Consider the following 20,313-nt stretch of genomic DNA (forward strand, 5'->3'; position numbering starts at 1 on the left):
TTCTTTAATGCTGCTGGGATTTATTGTGTTGTAGTTATGTTAGGGTGCCTAGATTGTTGGATAGACTTTTTTAAAAAAATATTTAAATAAATAAATAATGTGCATAAAAACTATCTCCAGTTAGCTATTAACAATCAGAATAGCAACCCTGGACCTATTAAAAAAAAATCCCACAATCTTCATAGTTGCCCAAGTATCTAGGGATTGTGTATCAGTGTTGATAAATATCAGTTCTCCAACATCATCTCAGAAGAATTCACTTGTATAAAGTGAGAGGCTGGAACTGGAGATGAGTACTTTGTATCTTGTTGGCAATAAAAGTCTGATAGCTCATTACTGAGGTGGGATACACAATGATAGCTAATTACTAAGGGGGGCAGCAATACACAAATCAAAGCTACATTAAAAACCTCTAGTCAGGAAGAAACACTCCATTTTCAACAGTGTTGCTGATTAAGGGCTCAGCTGGGTGACACACCTCCTTTTGGTGCCAGCTTCACTATATCTCTTTGCTGTAAGGCTCATGCACAATAGCCAGGTGATGATAAACTTCCAATGAACTGTATCAAGCCATAAATTGATACTTTGGCATCCTAGCTACCTCATAGCAAAATCACTCATCCAAAGCTTCAGTGTCCAAATTCTTTTCCAAGTTGTTCATTCCTGTTTCCCTTCTCAGGAAGTTTCATTGATGGATTTTCACTCTTGAGCTAATGTTTTTTCTTCTGACAGCACTTTCAGCTTCACTAAGCACAAAGCCATGACCTCAGTATTTCCTTAGCAAAAGTTATTATTGGTTGATATTCTTAACCACTGCAAGTTTTTCTGCTCAAAGTAGCAAAGCTCAGATGACTATATATTTTATTTTTTAATTAATATATATACAACTTCATAACAGCTTCTAGTAGTTTCTCTCATTCTCCCTCCCACTACTCCCCCACACACACTAACTATAATCACTGTAAGTCAGATCCTGCACCACTGAAATCATGGGAGATTTTAAATTGATATAATTTGAGCAAGATCAGGGCCAATTGGATGTATCCCTACCTTTATCCACACTGGTACATGTCCTTTTACAAGCTTGCAGAACTACCTAGTGAAATTGGTTCCAGTTTGATGTCCAGGTGATTATCAAAGGATTTACCAGAAAGTTTGAAAGAATCTAGGTCTTCCATTCTATTGAGCATTAAAATCTGAAGATTCTTGGCTCCAGCCTGATCCATCACAGATTCTAATCTTCTCTCAGTTTTATGGAATCTCTTGACCATCTGATTAGAAAATTACTAGTTGTCAAACTATTGTTCTCACAGGTGGTGATTGCAATTTTATCAGATTATAAATGCTGCTCAGATTCCTCCATTTGGCTGTCAAGTTTTGTAGACATTTTACATCTGTCTTCCAGAAAGTACTAGATAACATCTTATCCAATGTAATACTTAGGGCTAAATCCACAAAGGGACTTTAGGCACAGCCTTGGAATGCCCTATGTTTAGGCCCCAGGCCACCCAGCAGAATTCACAGCGCTGAGTTAGGTGCCCAAGCTCCCTGTACAAGGCCTGGGATGGCATAGGCACCTAAAAATAGGATTCACAGAAGCTATCAAGCTGAATGGGGAATCACTTAAATTAGCCAATAGGAAATGCCAAGGAGATGCAGGGGCCTAAGTTCCACCCCTCACAGGGACTTTAGTGCCTTAGTCTGGCTCAGAGGGAGGTGCCTGACTCTGTTCAAGATTCACAGCAATGAACCCTCCTTGAGTTAGGTGCCTAAACCAGGTCAGGCCTTCCTCATGAAAAAAATGCAGGAGAAGGTGCTGGTGTCCTGTGCGCACGCCACCCCGCCCACTCCCGCCTCATACCCAAAAGTCCAGTCATTAAGGCAGTCACCCAGGATGTAGGAGACCAGGATCAAATCCCAACTTGATTTGGAGCAGGAACTTGAACCCAATGATGGAGTGCAAATGCCCCCACACAAGTTTGCTGCACATACCATATGGTGCAGTGGTAGGGTGGCCATGACCCGACCACTTTTGAGCAGTGATCCCTTACTAAATCAGTGTGGTTTCTGCTGGCACGATCCAGAGCATTTTTCTGGCTGTGTGGTTGCAAAACTATTAAAATGTGACCTGGTCCCCCCTCCTTACAGGAGGCAAGGTGGCCAAGCCAAGGGTGTTGGAACGTAGCACATGAGGAGTCTTTTCCTGTACATCAGAACACAGGGGAGTCTACTGAGAACTCGACTGCTGGTGGCACCGGCTCATGCACTGTGTGGGTAAAAGAAAGGGGAGACTCCCCAGCCGAGGGAGACCTGTGTTCCCTGCAGGGATGCGGGGATAGAATGGGTTACCTAGGGAGGTGGTGAAATCTCTATCTTTAGAGGTTTTTAAGCTGCGGCTTGACAAAGCCCTGGCTGGGATGATTTAGCTGAGGTTAGACCAGCTTTTGAGCAGAGGGTTGGACTAGATGATCTCCTGAGGTCCCTTCCAACTCTAATATTCTATGATTCTATGATGGGATGGATGATGAGCGGGGACTGGAACAGGGTTCCTGCATGTGGCAGGGGGCAGGCATGGGCCCGGAATTCCTTTCCCTCCCCCCCCCCCCCAAAAAAAAAAAAAAAAAAAACTGAAATGGTGCCACTGGAGCTTGGGTCTTCCACCTTCAAAGTGAGTGCCCTAATCACTGAACTATAGGGTAACCTGGGGTGGCTCTCTCTCAATCTCTCCTGTTTGAACTGTCTCGCTTTTTATAAAATACTTTATTCATTAGAGCCAGGACTGGAACCCAAGTGTGTGTGCTAACCTGTAGGCCATAGAGTCATTTTCACTCTTTCCCTGCTCAAAATCAGGCGGAGCAGAAATTTGAACCTGGGAAGTTCCACCTTCTAGGTGAGTGCTAGACCACAATCCACTGAGCTATTTGGCATAAGGGGTGGGGAATGGGGATAGGGGTGGCAGCAGCATGCCCGTTACATTGACATCTCCACCTCCTTCTAGCATGGTCTGAGCACACCTACCAGATTGGGCCCCACAGGTGGGGGGAGCGCCTAGTTTGAGAATACCACCAGAGCTTAGGTGCCAAGCAGCCCAGCAGGATCAAGACTTAGGCAGCTTTGTGCATGCACGTTGACAGAAGTTTTGGAGTCATAGTGACTTTAACAGTGGAAACTTAAATTCCCACAGGATTAGGCAGCAGCTGAGCAGAGGTTTTGAGGATCTAAATTTTGGACTTAGGCACTAAAGTGACAGTTCAGTGTCTAAGTCCCTTTGTGGACATAGCCCTTAAGACCTAAAAGAGACCATGCCATCTTGATTTAAAAATTATTGAAGTGGAGAAATGAAGGAAGAAAACAACAATGTTGTGTTTGAGCAATGTTGTGTTTGAGCAATGTTGTGTTTCAGTCCAGATGAACAGTATGTGGTTTAAAACAAATTATTTTCAGTTTTGCTCTTATGTATTTAATGGAAGATTCACAGAAGATGCCACATCATTCCTCCTCTGGATCCCAAACTGGCTAGGAAAGAACAGAGGCTAACAAGTTTTAGAACATAAAGTGAATCCAATCCCAAAACCCCCTGATCAATCCAGAACTGCCAAAACAAGCAGTCAGTTCCAGCCAAGCTAGGTATCAGACCCCACCAGGAGTATTATAGTATGGGAATCTGACTGTTTGTGACAGTGTGGTAATGAGGGGGAAGGCGAGAAGGGGAAAAAGAAAACTAGACCTTATTATGCTTTTCCTGGGGTCAGTAATGTAGCCTTCATCTCATCATTATAAAGTATTTGTATAAATGAGACAGATTACTGACAGCATTTGTAAATGATCTTGCTGGCATTTGGCTTTTTGAGTTATATTCATGCCAACAATGGGGCCCCTTTCCCTCCTCACAACCCCCCAAGATGTTCTTCATGGGAGGGAAAGAATGTTCATTATTTTCTTCTCTTCTCTCCCATTACTGTACATACTGTCACTGCTAATCTTAGCCATCAGGGTGATCAGAATTATGTGTAGAAAAAGATTGATATCTGAATAGGAAGATAGGACTTCAGCAAATCATCCGGATAGGACATTACAGCATAATAATCTCAGGATGCACAATAGACAGGCAAAATTCTGAAGGGCTTTTATGGAATAAAAGAAAATGCATTGGGAAGGAAGAAAATGGGTTACACTTTTTTCTTGTGAGGCTGTTCTAATCTCGCCTCTCCTGTTTATATATGTAGGCAAAGTACACTGATACATGTTAGGAATCATACAAATCACCTTTGGTCTTTGATGCCTACTAACTAGTTGTTCTTTATTACTACAGGAAGGAACAAAATAAGTTCTAAACATCACTACTACTATGTACATGTTTAGAATCAAAACATATTTTTTGCAGGCTCACTAATACCAGTAAATTACTAGCTGCACTATAAAAGAGATCTATTCAAAATCAACTACAAATCTTCCCAGTGTAATGCTGCTTGCAGCATTTTGAATGAAAAGTAACAAAAAAAAAAAACTACTAGAAGAAGCAGTGTGGTCTGGTGGGTAGGATGTTAACTCAGACTCAGGAGACATAGGTTCTATTCTTGGCTCTGTCACTGACCTGCTGTGATTTTTGAGTCGTCATGTCAACTCTTTAGGCCAGTTTCCTTTCCCATCCTTTGTCTAGTCTATTTAAATATAATTCCTTCAAGGTAAGGATTGGCTCTCACTGTTTTTGTATAGTGCCTAGAACAATGGGCCCCAGTCTTGACTAGGGTCTCTAGATGCTACTGTAATACAAAGAATTAATAATACTAATAATAAGCAGGGTAGTACTGTATATTTTTATCCGACCCGCCGTTATCGGGCTCTCCATATTAACCGAACAACTAGTGCGCACAGGTCCAAAAGTAGGCGATCGCTTCTGTGGCCACTAGGTGGCGCTGCAGTCTCGCATTTTCCCATTCTCCAGATTATCTGAATTTTTTATTATCCGATCTGGCCCTGGTCCCAATTAGATCGGATAAGCTGGGTTCTGCTGTATGCACAAAAAGCTGTTTGGTTGATGCACATTTTATCTTGCTACAAACATAATCATAGTCTTTGCCTTATGGCATTTCAGGATCTTTCTTTTTCTTTATAATGGTTTGTTTTTTCTTGGAGAATTCTGGGCCTTAGCTCAGTCTGCTGTGCAGGTACCACCTGTCCTTTTACTAGACACCAGGGCAGAAATGAGATACTAGAAGAAGCATTTTTGACAGCTTTGTTGTTTCTTTTTCTCTCTGTGTTGTTTACCTTGCGCCGGCGCCGCCCCCCCCCCCCCCCCCCCCCCAAAAAAAAAAAAAAAAGAGTCAGTAAACTTTTTTTTCCCCCTTCACAGATCTCTAGCCATATTCTGTGTCTGAACCAGATGGAAGAACATATTAGAAGTTGTTTTTAAAACCACAGGTTGATGTTGTTGCCAGTATAGCTGTTCTGCCAAAAACATGGTATTGATTCTAGGATCTGTTGACAATTTCAAAAAATTCTCTTCTGGCAAAAGAGCTCCAACAATGATTTTTTTTTAATTTCAGTCATTGAAAAAATATGGAGAAACCTTATCTGGGACATAATTTAGTATATCCATCTATTTCTGAACACATTGGATTTGAGAATAGCATTGTAAGCACATTCGCTTTCCCAAAAATGTCACACGCGCGCGCACACAAAAAAAGCCCAAAAAGAATCATTCAGAATGTAAGAAAAATTACTAGTACATTAAATAAATCTGACACATTTGTGTCTGTTCTTCTACCTCCCCTAAGTGATTCCTACGTTTTCAAAGTATTGTCTCGGATTTCACAACATGATCCTTGTGATGTTTTGGGGTTCACCCAGCAAGCCAGTTAGGGATTCAGTCACCATCTGCCTTGTAACCCTGCGTATCTTATGACTGTGCAGCTTTAGTCCAGAGCCCTAACTCTGACAGCTTGCCAGCAACCCACAAGCTTCACCCTGACGTCCATCAATGGCTATTAGCCAGGATAGGCAAGGATTGCTATTTGTTAGAAGCTGGGAATGGTTGATGGGATAGATCACTTGATGATTACCTGTTCTATTAATTCCCTATGAAGCACCTGGCATTGGCCACTGTTGGAAGACAGGATGCTGGGCTAGATGGACCATTGGTCTGACCCAGTATGGCTGTTCTTATGAACTTTCCGGAGACAGTAAAACATTCCAACGTGTTAGCTTTCTCAGAGTACACACTTCACTGAATTTACACAGCACTGATGATTTATAATGAAAGCAAAACAAGTTTATTAACAAAAGAGCATGGATTAAGTGATACCAAGTAAAACATCTAAAGATAGAAATGGTTACAAGCAAATAAAAATGAAAACACGTATTTAAAAAGTCTAAAACTTAATCTAGCAAAATAGTCTGTTCAAGGTGTTTTCTCTCACTCACCATCTTCTTTCCAGCTTGTAATGGCCAGGACCCATCATAGAGATCAGATCACTTGCTTTCTTTATATCCTAAGGTGAAAGATAAAAATGGAGTGTCTCTTTCTTTTTTATATCCACAAAGGGATTACCTTTGTCTTTCAAGTCGGGGAGGCCTCCTGGGGAGTCAGTCTTCTGTGTCTTTCTGCGGTGCAGGAACTGTGTTAGTTCTTCTTCGAGTGATGTCCCTATGAGTGCTCCACTGTAGGTGAAGCAGCACCCCCTGCACCTGGGATCGGAGATCTTCAGCTGCAATGCCCATCAGACACCTACGGTGAGCACCCACAGGAACACACATCTTGAGGAACCTCAGTTACTGCACAGGGCAAGTAGCCTTCTCTTCTTTGAGTGACACCCTTCTCATCTCTGTCTTTTGGATTCAGGACCGAGATAACCACTGCTGGTTTAGCTCGATATCTTTGTTCACTGCTAATATGTAAATCGAGGTAAACCCACATACCTGGGAAGACCTGTTTATTACCATTACCTAGGCTAGGCTGTCTTGCCTTAAACATGTTCTAGTAACATAATACAGAGGAAATTCATAATTTCACATATTGTATTAAAACATGCATTTTACAATGATATTAATAACCAGTATGACATTGGCTTTTATATGATACCTTACACAATGCCTTTTGGACAAATACCATGACAACACAGCATTGGATGTAGTGAGTTGGTTGGGTATGATAAGAGACAGTGTACCCTATGCCAGTGGGCATTAGGGGCTGTGAGGGTCTCAGCCCTTCACTCAGTTCCTTGAAAATGTATCCATACTTTACATTTTGACTTTCTTTTTCAAACATGGCAAACTTGCATAACTTAAACTTAAAGCTGAACAGTCACTGAGATTTCTTCCCATCCCACAGAAAATATCATAGGGTTCTTCTAGTTCCCTTCCCCACGTTGCAGAATCTACACTTCCACTAGCATCTCCTCTTTCCCCCCTCCCTCCCCCCCCCCCCCCGAAGGAGCTGCTCCAGAAGATGCTCCTCTTTGTGATCTGGATTTGGTGCTAGCAGTATAAATTATTTAGAAACCAACTACTGAAAAGAAAGAGACTTTTCACAATCATATAAGAGAGTCTGAAAGGAGTTGGAACACAAAATAAATAAACCAAACTATAAATAAATATAACACAAGTATTTTCCCCTTAAATGCTTTCACATGATGTGGCCCGAGAAAACGTTAGAAGTGCTAGATGCACTATGTATAGTACAGGGGGGTAGGGACTGCTCGTTCCATTAGTCCAAGTACCGTATTTGTAAAAGCCGAACCACATGTAAATGCCTTTCTTCCACAAAAAATAAGCTTGTCCCAAACTCCCTCATACCTCCAAGTTGCCTCTGGCAAGCACAGCCAAGCTCTCCAGCTCCCTGGGACTTTCCAGCCACATAATAGCTGACCCATTGGCCTGAAGTGTTGGTGTAGTAACTGTTTCCATAATTTACCTGCTAAATTGATCATGACATACACAAATGCTACCCAACTTCCAAATGAATGCAGTAAGATAGGATGCACAAGTGTGTGGGTATCATTTATATACTATGTATTGTATTGTAAGCTGCTGGTTTGAACAAGTCACTTTGAAGTGCCAGTGATTTGAGTAAGGATTTAGGTCATTTTAATTAAGCTCTTTATAGAAAATATATTTGTGCTTAACTGAGTTAACGCCTTTGCCTCCTAAAGAGAGCGATTGTATTCTCCTGACCAGCTGGAAAAGCTCAGATTTGGCAACACAAAATAGGCAAAATGTCAAGGTAAATCCCAAAAGAAAAGCAGACAATATTTGTTTAAAATTATAAAAAGATTTACATATGGGGTCTGAAAAATCTTGGTCCTCAGAATTTCAACTGGCTTGGTCATTATAAGAAAAGGTGCTTTATTTTGTTTTACTGCATCCTTAATTTTCTTTGCTAATTTCTTCTTTGTTAGAAATTAAGACCAAGAAGGGTATGTATGTCTAAATGAACAAAACAAAAACTGATTCCGTTTCTGTTTTGAAAGTCAACAAAATATGACATTGAACTTTTCTATTTAACATTGAGGTTTGTTTTTGTTTTTTCTTTGGTCTGTTTAAGTTATGGCCCCCATCACCATAATATCTGAGCCTCACAGTCTTTGAGAATAAGTCCATTACAAGATTGCTGTTAACTAAAGAAGCACTACTGTCACCATTTTACAGATGAAAATTGAGGCACAAGAAGGCTAAGTGACTTGCCCAAGGTCAAATGTGAAGTCTGTGATGGAGGAAGAATTTGAACTCAGGTCTCCCAAATTTTAGGCCCACACTCCAGCCATTGACCATCCTTTGTCTCAAGCACTATGGAAAATGCAGGCAATGTGTAAAGTGAGGGCTTGAATAGAATTAAATATTAAATGGATCAGAATAGAAAAATACAGGGTGGAAAAAGCAAGGCAATTGTGTAACATTGCTGTGGACTATTGACCAGTTACAATGTATCTTTTCAAATGTCATTTTGATACAGTATCATCAGATCTTCAAGTCCAGCCCTTCTCTATGTGGTATTGTTCAGGGAAACTGAAGGTGTCTTAGTAGATAGAGATGGTGTTTCACTAAAAGTTCAACAAAATTGTGCCAGAAATACTGGCAATTGTTTGAAGAGATGGTATAATATGAGGGGTTGCCTATGAAAGTTGGTTTTAAATTAGTATATGAATATATTTAGTGTGATAATCTTTCTTTACAATGTATCATATATAATATATTATATTACTTGGATAAATGTGTTTACCAAAAAATACACTGGAAAGCATACAGCTAAGCATTTTGAACAGCACTGTCAAGTACAGTATAGTAAATAAAGGAGGTAAGAGGCTGGCGCTTTCTGTGTATGACAGAATACAATTTTAGATTGAGTCAAACCTGAAAAGAAAGTGCTGCTTCCTATTCGATTCTGGTTGACTTCTGGTATTTTTTTCAGATGGCCCAGCAAAGAGAAACCCTACATTGGCACAGAGAGCCCTGGGCACACAGAGCCCTTGGCATGGAAGGGAGAATGGAGGATGACCCTGGTATGGAGCAGTGGGAGGAAACACAGAGCTCCTGGGATAGAGGAGAGAGAATGGGGGACAATGGTATGGGATATGGTCATGGTGGGCACACAGAGCTCCTGGCATGAGACAGGGGGAGTCCCTAAAATTGAGGGGCATGGGAGGATCGCACACGGGGCTTATGGGGTGGAATGGAGGAATACAAGGAGCCACTGATGCGTGCAATGCACTTGGCCTACAGAAACTACAAAGTGTGCAACCCCCTGTTGTAAACTAACTTTTGCAGGTAAATGTAATGGTGTGGCACCTATTGACCAACAGGTGTATCACAGGGAGTGGGATTCTCTCGGGTTCACTGAAGCCTGAGGGAGAATACTACGAAAGGTCCCCCTTTGGGGGGACCTTATGGAAGCACAGGTAGAAGGATTTCCCCCTGTCCCCAGCCTGGCCCCTTGAGGGTCTGGAAAAGCCCCTTTCCTGACCCTGGAAGAATTCCCCTAATGCACAGACTGACCAAATTTGCATGCCCTGGCATAGGGACCTATTGTGGAGATTCTGGGCAGTTCTGCCACCCATAAGCAACCAGCAACAGACTGCTGGAACGTAGAGAGCCCCTGGTGCTGGCTAAATTATACCAGGATCCACACTGGCCCCCCCGAACAGCCCAGACTTAGGAGGATGCAAAGGTAACATAAAACTACCTGAGCCCATCCCTGTATTCCTGGGGTGCACCTATGTCTTTACAGTCATGGGGGGTAGTTCTATTTTTTTCTGTTTCCTTGGGCTTTGTCTTTTTAGCCCTGTCCACACTAAAACCTTGTCAGTCAGTTTGTGACATGGTTGGCTCTGAACATAGTTTGTTTTCACACACTGTATTGTATATATTAGGTTAATAACCATGGCAGCTAATAGCGTTCTGCCCTGGCCCGCAGTCTAAGCAGGCACTTGATTGTCTTCCTGTACCTAGTTTGTAACACTTTTGTTTTGCTCTGTGACTTGGTCTCTCTGCGCCTGTGGTACTGGTTTTCTTTACTCTCAGTTCTCTGCATACTAGGACATCCCAAAATGCATTGTCCCCACATGCTGTCAGTGGTCACTGTATTCATACCCTCTGGGTGCTATTAGAGCTGTCTAGATTTTCCCAGAATTTCTGGATAAAAACATGGTTAAGTAGCTTGTAAAGTGTGGATGACACCTGGTTGTGCTCTAAAAAGAGCTGCTGTGAGTACACAACTCAAAACGTGTTTTATATAACAGTCATAGGAGACCTGATAAACTGACTGAAAATCATGGTTGTACTGATAATGTGGATGGGTCTTGAGGGTTTTGAGCACCCCTCCCACATGAGACTATCATTTTCCAACAAAGTCCTGGGACTGTCTGATTCAAGCTGTGAGGAACTCAATTTCCTGTGTGTCTTCTACTTTTCTTTTTTAAAGCTACATTGGAAAATCAGTTTAAGATCCATTAAATTTGAGTCAGCTACATGTTTTTTCAATCAGCTTGTGCTTATAAAAATATAAACATTAACTGTATACAAAAGAGTAATTAGCGGCTGTATGATGTATTAAAAAATTCACCCTAGGCATAATGGGGCAAATATTTACATGTACATATTTCCATCTAGTGCCATAACTTCTTATATTAGATATGGACATTGTGCTGGATATAGCTATGAAAAAAGGAGTGATTGTCTATAAAGAGGGTTTGTTATTAAGTGTAGTGTAGTTAATCTTATTTATACTATATATTAAATCACTCAAGATAAAAAGGCTGCATTAGGGCTGTAATATGTCAAGAAAACTTGAAGTCCTTTAACAAAATCTCTGCATGTGACCAGGATAATCTGCATTTGACCTGTTGTATTACATTGTACTGAAAGGCTTTTACCTTTATTTGTACTTTAATGATAGGGCAACCTAAGAAAATAGTGAATGTATAAACATCTAATTCTAACAGAGTTCTTCCACACACGGCACTTCATGAAGCGATACTTTCCATAGATTTTACTGATCTCAGCAGTGATGATGTTATTTATTAGTTTTTTCCCTCATTCAGCCATCTGTATTAATGAAATACAGTATAACCTCAGAGTTACAAACTGACCAGTCAACCATACACCTCATTTGGAACTAGAAGAACACAATCAGGCAGGAGCAGAGGTGAAAAAAAGGGGGGCTGGAGGGGATATACAGTACATAACTGTGTTAAATGAAAACTACTTAAAAAAAAAATTTGACCAGGTAAGGAAACAGTTTCTGTACTTGTTTCATTTAAATTAAGATGGTTAAAAGCAGCATTTTTCTTCTGCATAGTAAAGTTTCAAAGCTGTATTAAGTCCATGTTCAGTTGTAAACTTTTTAAAGAACAACCATAACGTTTTGTTCAGTTACCAACACTTCAGAGTTATGAACAACCTCCATTCCCAAGGTGTTCATAACTCTGAGGTACTACTGTATTTATGCTGTGTATGCTAAAAGCTTATAACTGGTGTGGGTGCAGTAGTGCGCCGTTTGTTATGTGGAACAACCACATAAATTCTGTTATGAAAATTATATTAACTCTATATCCATGATTATGGGTTCTTTGACACAGAATGGGACCAGAGTTCGGCATGCAACAAAGTTGGGAGAATGAGTGCAACCAGTACAATCAAGCCAAAAACGCTAGTTTAAAAATGTAGAATTGTTTTCTGAAAATGTGAATGCACCCATAACCTATATGTGGGAAACCATGACTGTCATATCACGCAATTTCTTTAAATGACAGCTAACTTTGATCATGACCATAATAGTGCAGAGGATGCACTATAATGACCTGTTCATGAAGAGTTTGTCCAGTATAAAAGGCGCAAACATGGTTTCCATCAACGTCATGAGAATACCACATACTCTCTTTCATTTTTTTAAAGAATAGACAGACTTTGGTTAGTCAATTGATGTAAAACTATCTATGTTCGCATGAGTGCCGGTTTTCCGTTTTGCAGCCAATGTATCTGTTTGGATGCATAGAGAAGTTGCATGCAAATGAATGAATGTCGGTGCACGTGATATACCAATGAAGAATGTCTAATTTTTTTGCCTTCTTGTTCATTGTTAATTTTTTATTCTCCACAGATCCGATACTGGTGATAGCCATTCTTTTTACAGCAGGCACTCTTGCTCGGTGCTTGAACAACACAAAAGTTTGAATCATGATTACCTGAAGAGTTTTGATTTCTTTGTTTTTCATTTTTATATTTGATTCCATAATGTTTGGATCTTAGCTTATGTCAGTGTCCTTGCTTTTTCAGTTTCAGTCTGTAATATTTGTTTTCTAATAGTTTGATTATTTAACTGCAATATCCCATAGTAGATCTATGGATTGACTTTATTAATTTGCAGATTTACCTTTAACTGATGTTATAAAATATAGTGCATTGGGTTGTTAACCATTTGTCTTTCTCCCCTCCCCCCCCCCTTTATTATAATTTGTTTGTTTTTTACCCTGTATTTTTGTGGCAGATTTCCTTTTAATTTACCAGTGAAAACACTGAAAGGCTCCCTGTCCCCCTTCTGAATTTGGAGATCTCTGAAGTTAAAAGGGTGCTTATTTTGTCCACTTGTATGTTTCTACAAAAGCTCTCATGAAACCCTCCTGAACAAATTTGTGATCACTTGGTCTTTCCGTTTCACAGAGTTCACTGAACAATTTATTTGCCAGTGCAGAAGAAATGTAATGTGAGGGCTGTTTTGCTTTATTAGACTTGACAGTGTTTGAACAAAGTTAATACTCTTGCCCAAATGGCATTCCAATTGATTTCTATACTCGATATTACGATGTAAAACAAAGTGGAACATTAAAGATGGACTTGCATCATACCTCTAGAGAGTTGTTTTTCTTCAGAGTAAAATCTAATAATTTTGGTTTATTTCCTGCTATTGGGCTATTATATCTGTAATAATGCTTCAGTGTATTGACTAGTACTGTTTCATATTAAGATATTAGCTTTCTGTGTATTATGTTTTAGAGGTAAAAAAGCAGTGTGCATTTCATAGTGAGATTTATTACTTGCAAATTATTCTGCTGATTTTTTAGGAGAAATACCAATTTTCTCAAACCTGCTTTCTTCCCTCTTTATGTTTATAGCACAATATACCAGCTTTCAAATCATAGTCTGACTATACACAAATTGCACACATCCCGTCTCAGTTTTTACATATGCATATGAGGCATTCAGAGACAGTATTTGCAGACATTGTGTATTTGTTTTGCATGCTTTTAAAATAGTTTTGAAATATACTGTATTTTTCAAATATGATGCAACGTTATCCTATGTTTTGAGCAAGGGACTGGTAGTCAGGATTCCTGGGTTCTTCTCCTTGCTCTCCCAGTGACTTGTGTGACCTCTAGGGCAAGCCACTTAATCTTTCTGTGCTTCACTTTTGCCATCTGTACAATATATATTCTAACACCCCTGTCACAAAGCTGTTGTGAGGCTTAATTAATGCAATGTTTATAAAGCACTTTGAATCATTATATAAAAGTGTTACCTGAATGCTGAATATTTTTATTATCCAATATTTTATTTGAGCAATTATTTTTCTCATTTATTTTGTTACAGTTGGTCCAAAAAAACAAATGAGTGGAAGTTTCAAAAGACAAGGCAGACTTGGCTTCTGTTGCACATGTATGATAAAGAGAAGGTTTGTATTTACATTACTTTTTCTTTAGCGAAATAATAACTTAGAGCAAGTAGTTATAAAGTAGTTACACCTAATTTTTATTAACCAAATATTACTCTGGTATCCAAACACATTTGTAATTTTTTATTTAATCAGGATGAGGAGTCAACTGTGCAGTGTATAAATTTGATTCTCAAATTAGCAGTGTTTATAAATCATCTGTTACTGTAGCCTTCCAGAACAATTGGCAAGACATATTTGCCAATCTCTGCTTTAAATCATTTGTAGTTGCACTGATTTCAGTGAGTCTGAATGAGGAGCTACTAAATTGCATAAAGTAAAGCACATACTTAAGTACTTCCCTGCATCAGATCCTCAGTGAGGGTGGACCACTTAGTTGGTGAATATATTTTTATGCCTAAATTCTGCTCCCTTCCCTTCAGCCAATAAAATCTACAGGAGTTCCAGGCACGAATAAAATACAAAATAAAGTACTTTTTCTGTTCCTTCCCAAACTCCATCTTTGGACTTGTGGGGATGCCCAGTTGATAACTGGAGGTCCTGCAGTAGGGCAAAGTGGGACTCAGAGAGGAAGGTGTACTTGCTTCTGTCTATAAAATCAATTAAGGCTGACCTCTAAAATCCAGATGATGGTTGTCATAGGTCGGGTTGAGCACGCCTTTTCGGCTACTCACTGGACTGCTGTGAGGGGACCCCGCTGCTAGATCCTGTGTGTTTTAAGACTCTGGAGTCCAAACAGAGTCCAACCATAGCCCCACTCTTCGAGCTGGTGGGCGCACTCTTGGAGTGCATCACTCCGGCCTGAGAGCTGAGATCTCTGCAGTCAAACTGTCTTGCTCCTGTTACCTGACTGAGTCTGACCCCTTAGACTCACTGAAGTTTAAACCTGGCCTTTGCAAAGACTTCACTCAGAGGTGTGAGCCTTCTGGTTTACTTCTTTGTGGGGGCATGTGCTAAGTGTAAATGCTGAACACCTTCACAATTACACAGTACCGTTGAACACTCAAGAATTGACAATACTTGGTTCACTTCTAGGTAGATATTTCCATTTAATATATTTGGGTCCTACATACCTAAATTGCACTGTTGGACAGTGTGCACTGAATTGATTTATACCTGTGGTATCTACAGCCTGCTGGAATGTTGTCTTGGGCCTAATTCAGATTACATCAGGAAGATCACCATTAAAAGAAATGTCTGCAAAAATTGTTTCCACTTATTAATAGTAATTATTTGAATGGTGTACAACAAACTGTCCTTTGAAGCCATGGCACCGTTTTGTTGAAGAAAAAAATCTGTGATGTGCACATTTAATTTTTCAACAAGAAGCTTTTAAATATTGTTTTGTTGGCAATCTAAACTCAGAGGAAAGATGTGTGACATTTGCCTTTATTTATTTATTTTCCTACCATGCCCAGTTGGCATGCATATGCACCATAGACCCAGTAAGTCTACAGGCACAACCATTCTCCAGAGGCATATGCAGACGAGACTACAGGCATGGAAGCTGTGTGGAAGAGAGGAAATGAAACAAATGCCAAGATAAATGGCAGTGGAAATGATAGACAAAACCATAAATCCATTAAACACATATACCATTCTTGCATATTCAATGGAGGGGACAATACATAGACTCCTGTATAGTTAACGTGTTAGTGTAATGTAGGTTCTTACTCGGAATAAATTATATAGCTAGATTAAAGAAATGTTTCAAAGGTTTTTGTTCACCTTTCTTTGAGGCTGAAAACTAAATGCTTTATAGCCTTATGAACAAGGCAGCCACATGACTCTCTCCACATATACATTTTAAGTTTAGCGTAAACTACTAATTTCCCCTTTAAGCACTTTGCTTTAATTATATAACAATAGATATAATTATACAGGATGAGGTATGATTACACAAATAAAGTCTGGTAAGAAGAAGGGTAAATTATATATGGATGTTTTGGCTAATTTACAGAGTACGTAGATGCTGCTGTGTTCAAACATTCACTATAGAGAGAATTATTTCCATGAAATTGACATTATCAACCTAAAAATCATATTTGTGTCTCAACATTTTTGTCTGCTATTGTTACAAATTTACTATAAGTGAAACAGATTAGAAAACAAGAAGATTGTTTAATTTTTTTCAATATGTTTGCTTTGTGCATTTGGCAGCACTTTGTGCATAGTCAGTTTCATCACTATCCCTCTGCTTAATTTCCTTTTTTGTTTATGTAGGTTTTTAACAAGAGTGTTATAGTTGAAGAATGATTGTTGGCTTCCCTATTGGATAAATTATAAGGCTAAATAAAGACTTTGCTTTTGGTTTAATGTTCTGTATTACTCTTAATTTACATTGTAGGAGTGTCATTTTCTCAGTGTATTGGGAATGATAAAACTTTCAATCAGCGAAGTTACTGTGCTTGATGACAATGCAGAAATAACTTATAAAATTAATTATCTGTTAAAATTCTTTCTTCTGTAAAAATGTACTTCTCAGGTAGAATAAAAGCATACACTCCTTTGTTAATTAAGGTCCTGATCCTTCAAACACTTGTGCATGTGCTTCATTTTATACATATCGAGTAGTCCTGTTGAAGTCATCTGTGTAAAGTTAAACATGTGCATAAATATTTGCAGAACTGGGTCATTTTAGCTTCTTCTGAATCACAGGAAAAATACTTTATTAATAACAGGGATTGCTGTCATAAAAATTGTACATAAAATTAAGAAATGCTTTGTAGAAGATCAGGTTATATGATATTTTTGAAAATACATTACTTTATGGTTTAAAATGTTGAACATTCTAAAATGTTTTTATTGGATTTTCAGTAATGTAAATACAGTTTATTGTTTATAACAGTTTTATATCCTATCTGATGAAGCTAAAATGTAACCTATTACTAACTAACTAATGAGAAGGGAAGTGAAAGGAGAAAAAACAGATGGGGTGCTTGGACATGATTACAGTATTTCACATTAAGCATGTTTTAGTTATATGATTCTATCGGAGTCTGATACACTGTGATCTAAGAATGGTTTCCATATGTCTGAATTTATCTGTTGTTTTTCAAACTAAACGTTAGCCCCTTGTATGGTGATTCTGTCAAAGTTACAATCCATTGTTTGACAGTGAGTGGTAGTCCTTCCCGGCAGCTCAGGTCATTTTGGGCACGGAGGGAAGAGAGTTGCTATTATTAGACATACTGAGCTCTTTGGCCAAATTCTTTCCTCAGATATGTGCCTGCAACTCTCACTGAATTCAGTAGAACTTGCACTCATGTATCCAAGGATAGAATTTGGTCCACTGTTTTCTCCTTCAACAGCTTTTATAGGGTTAAGATGTTGGTCAGTAAGTGGAGGGATGTACTAATTGGCATTTCAGCTTCTGTTGTGATTGCACTTTGCTTAGAGTTTTATCCTAAAACCTATATAGATCTGAGCACAGAGCAAACCTGTGATGATTGTCTCGCACAATGATTAACACACTGTCAATAAATATCCCCACTTCACCTGAGAATTGCTTGAATCTGATAACCATGTATTCCTGGTAATTGTCTGACTCAGCCTGGTATTTATTCATCCTAGTGCCATCATTTGACTTTAATTGTCAATGGAGATTTTCTCCCATCACATACTTTAATTGTCAATGTCTCTTTTCTTAAAAGGTTCCAGATGAATATTTCTCTGTTTTATTGGATTATCTGGAGGGGCTTAAAGGCAGCGCGCGAGATGTAACCATGCAGAAAGCTGAAGCTCTTATGAAAGAGTATGACAATTCTGATACAGAAGATCCAGGTCTGTTGGAGAAGTGTGAGAGAATACGAAAAGTTCTACAGCTATTATCATGAAAGCATGTAAATCTTGTCATTAGATTTCTAGATTAGTCTGTCTCTAGCACTGTATGGAGAGCTGGTGAAATGTAACAAATAACTTTTAAAATGTATGTAAATATACAGTTGTATTTTCATTAAGAATTGTAATTATGATAAGATTTCATGTTTCCATTGCTTATTGTACAATATTATTTCAGTCAATCATTAAACAGTTTATAAGGAGACTGAAATCAAAACAAACCATGGTGTTTGCCCATTATTAAACATTCTATTTTGGCTCTGTCAAATAACTTTATTACATCTCTTGGAAATGAGTGAAAACATCCGTCTCACTTTAGTTCTTCAATACCAACATGTAATTGCTATGAACTGATCAGAGGAGCTTTTTGTCTCCTAATAAAAGCAAAACAACCAACAGAAAGCTTGGAGGTTCTTTCACAAAGGGTTGTTTTAAGAGTGAATGTAAAGCACAGTGCTTGTTCAGCCAGCTGTAATCTATCACTCTCAGCTTTAGCAGCATGTCATTTGGATTTGGGAAAGATCATTTTCAGTCTGTCGAACATGGGGTTTATAACACATTTGCTTATTAGCAGTTTAAGCAAAGATCTGGAGATTGTCAGCTTTGTTAGTTTTCTTTTTGATATTTAAAGTTTTCACGTGCTTTATGGCAATAGCTAGGTATTCAAATAATGTACAGATGTGAATAGTGCAAATCAGATGTCCATTGTGAAATCAGCCAATCATACCTTTAATAAGATGCTATCCATCACAGGAAGTGCTGTGTTATAACATTTTATGTACAGCCTGACAAATTACATCTTCATCTTTCTCTTGTAACTGTCTTCCAGTTGAGTTAATCTGTGTTCAGTTGCTTCAACTAGGGGACATTTGTATCCTAGGAGAATGCTGAAGACCAGACCTTCATGCAAAAAACAAGGACATTAATTACTCAAAAGTTTGAGCTCTCACTTTGATAACAATACTGATTGAGCACTTTCCCCAGCCAACACTCATGACCTGATTCTCAAAAGGTTTTGTAATTACAGCATTTGGCTGGATTTTGACAACCTACACATACGTGAATTGTTGTAACTCTTGAAAGGATAATGAAATACATAATAATTATAAAAGCAGCTTATGCTTTTATAATGACCTCTTTAAGACAATTATGTTAGGAGCTAAACATTTTGAGTGATCTAACATATGCTGTTCTAATATTGTAACTATAATGGAATTTAATATAATGGATGAGCCAAGGTATAATAAAGAGAGAGAACAAAACAACAGAGAGTGCCTGTAGTGGTCCCCAGAGCAGCAACAATGAGAAGACACATGTTGCTTATCAACATTTTCTTACTTACCAGTTGTGCTATCTGTCTTCCTTCTCATTCTTTCTCATTTTTCCCCTTCTTGCCATACATTCATCTCTATTCTTTTCTTTCATTTCCTCCTTTTTTGCATTTGTCCCATTCACTTCTCATTTAAGTGTCCTTTCTCAATTTTTTTTATTACAAGCATAAGCAGCAGCTGATTAAAATTAAAATAAAAAAACAAAAAAACCTGAAGGGTTCCATGCTTTCACCCCAAAATGTAGTTCTGTTGGAAAATAAAATGGGAAGCTCAAGATATCCTCATCTCCTAAATGCTTGTTTTGCCTTGTCAGATGTGCACTGGTGTAATCAGTGTAGATTATCATCCAAGATTATGTGAAGGCTGTAACATCACATGGACTATATTTACAGTAGCATTCAGAATATTAAATAATGATCTGTGTTTTCTGTGCTAATATGTAAAGGAGCAGTTCCGTTTGCATGAGTAGATAGGCAAACTACTTTGAATTTAGCAGAAATCCTTTTAGGCTTGTTTTTTATCAGTCTCTGGTTTAGAACATAGGTTCTCCCTTGTTTCACTTAATTCTCCTGACCCTAACAGAGTCACAAGATTTCCTCCCGCCCCCATAAGGGTGAGAGGTCCCTCATTTCCATCTGTTTCTTAAGAGCCCTTTCACCTGTAGATGGATATGATGTGACGGAGTCTTGAAAAGGGCCTACCTGTAGATGAATGGCTGCATGGCCAATTAGGTAAATGAAAGTACAGGGGCCTCGTGGCATGAAAAAAAGACATGGAGACAGGCCTGGTTACAGAGGGGAAATGCAGACAAGCAGATTGGGTGGAGTGAAAGTCCCATTTTCAAAAGTGACTTAGGCACGTAGGAGACTAAGTCTCATTGAAACTTATTGAAGATTTATTCTCTCAAATCACTTAGACGCTTGGGGAAAATGTATTCCTTAACTACACTACAGAAATCTGTTTCCTCATCATGCCTGTAAC

At 38.9% G+C, this 20,313-nt stretch overlaps 1 protein-coding gene across 5 annotated transcripts in view; it reads left to right on the plus strand.

Moving 5' to 3' along the window:
* Window positions 1–18,222, plus strand: part of CUNH7orf50 (chromosome unknown C7orf50 homolog) — a 177,079-nt gene extending 158,857 nt beyond the window's left edge. For all 5 annotated transcript variants that reach the window (XM_067550894.1, XM_067550895.1, XM_067550890.1 and 2 more), the window contains 2 exons: window positions 14,080–14,161; window positions 17,815–18,222. In XM_067550894.1, the coding sequence (XP_067406995.1) occupies window positions 14,080–14,161; window positions 17,815–17,997 (265 nt within the window). In that variant the 3' untranslated portion in view covers window positions 17,998–18,222. The remainder of the gene's footprint in view (window positions 1–14,079; window positions 14,162–17,814) is intronic.
* Window positions 18,223–20,313: the final 2,091 nt, after the last annotated feature.

Source organism: Emydura macquarii, unplaced genomic scaffold (genome assembly GCF_026122565.2).
Source record: "Emydura macquarii macquarii isolate MOO-44397 ecotype Brisbane River unplaced genomic scaffold, CSIRO-AGI_Emac_v2 contig_1348, whole genome shotgun sequence".
Lineage (NCBI taxonomy): Eukaryota > Metazoa > Chordata > Testudines > Chelidae > Emydura > Emydura macquarii.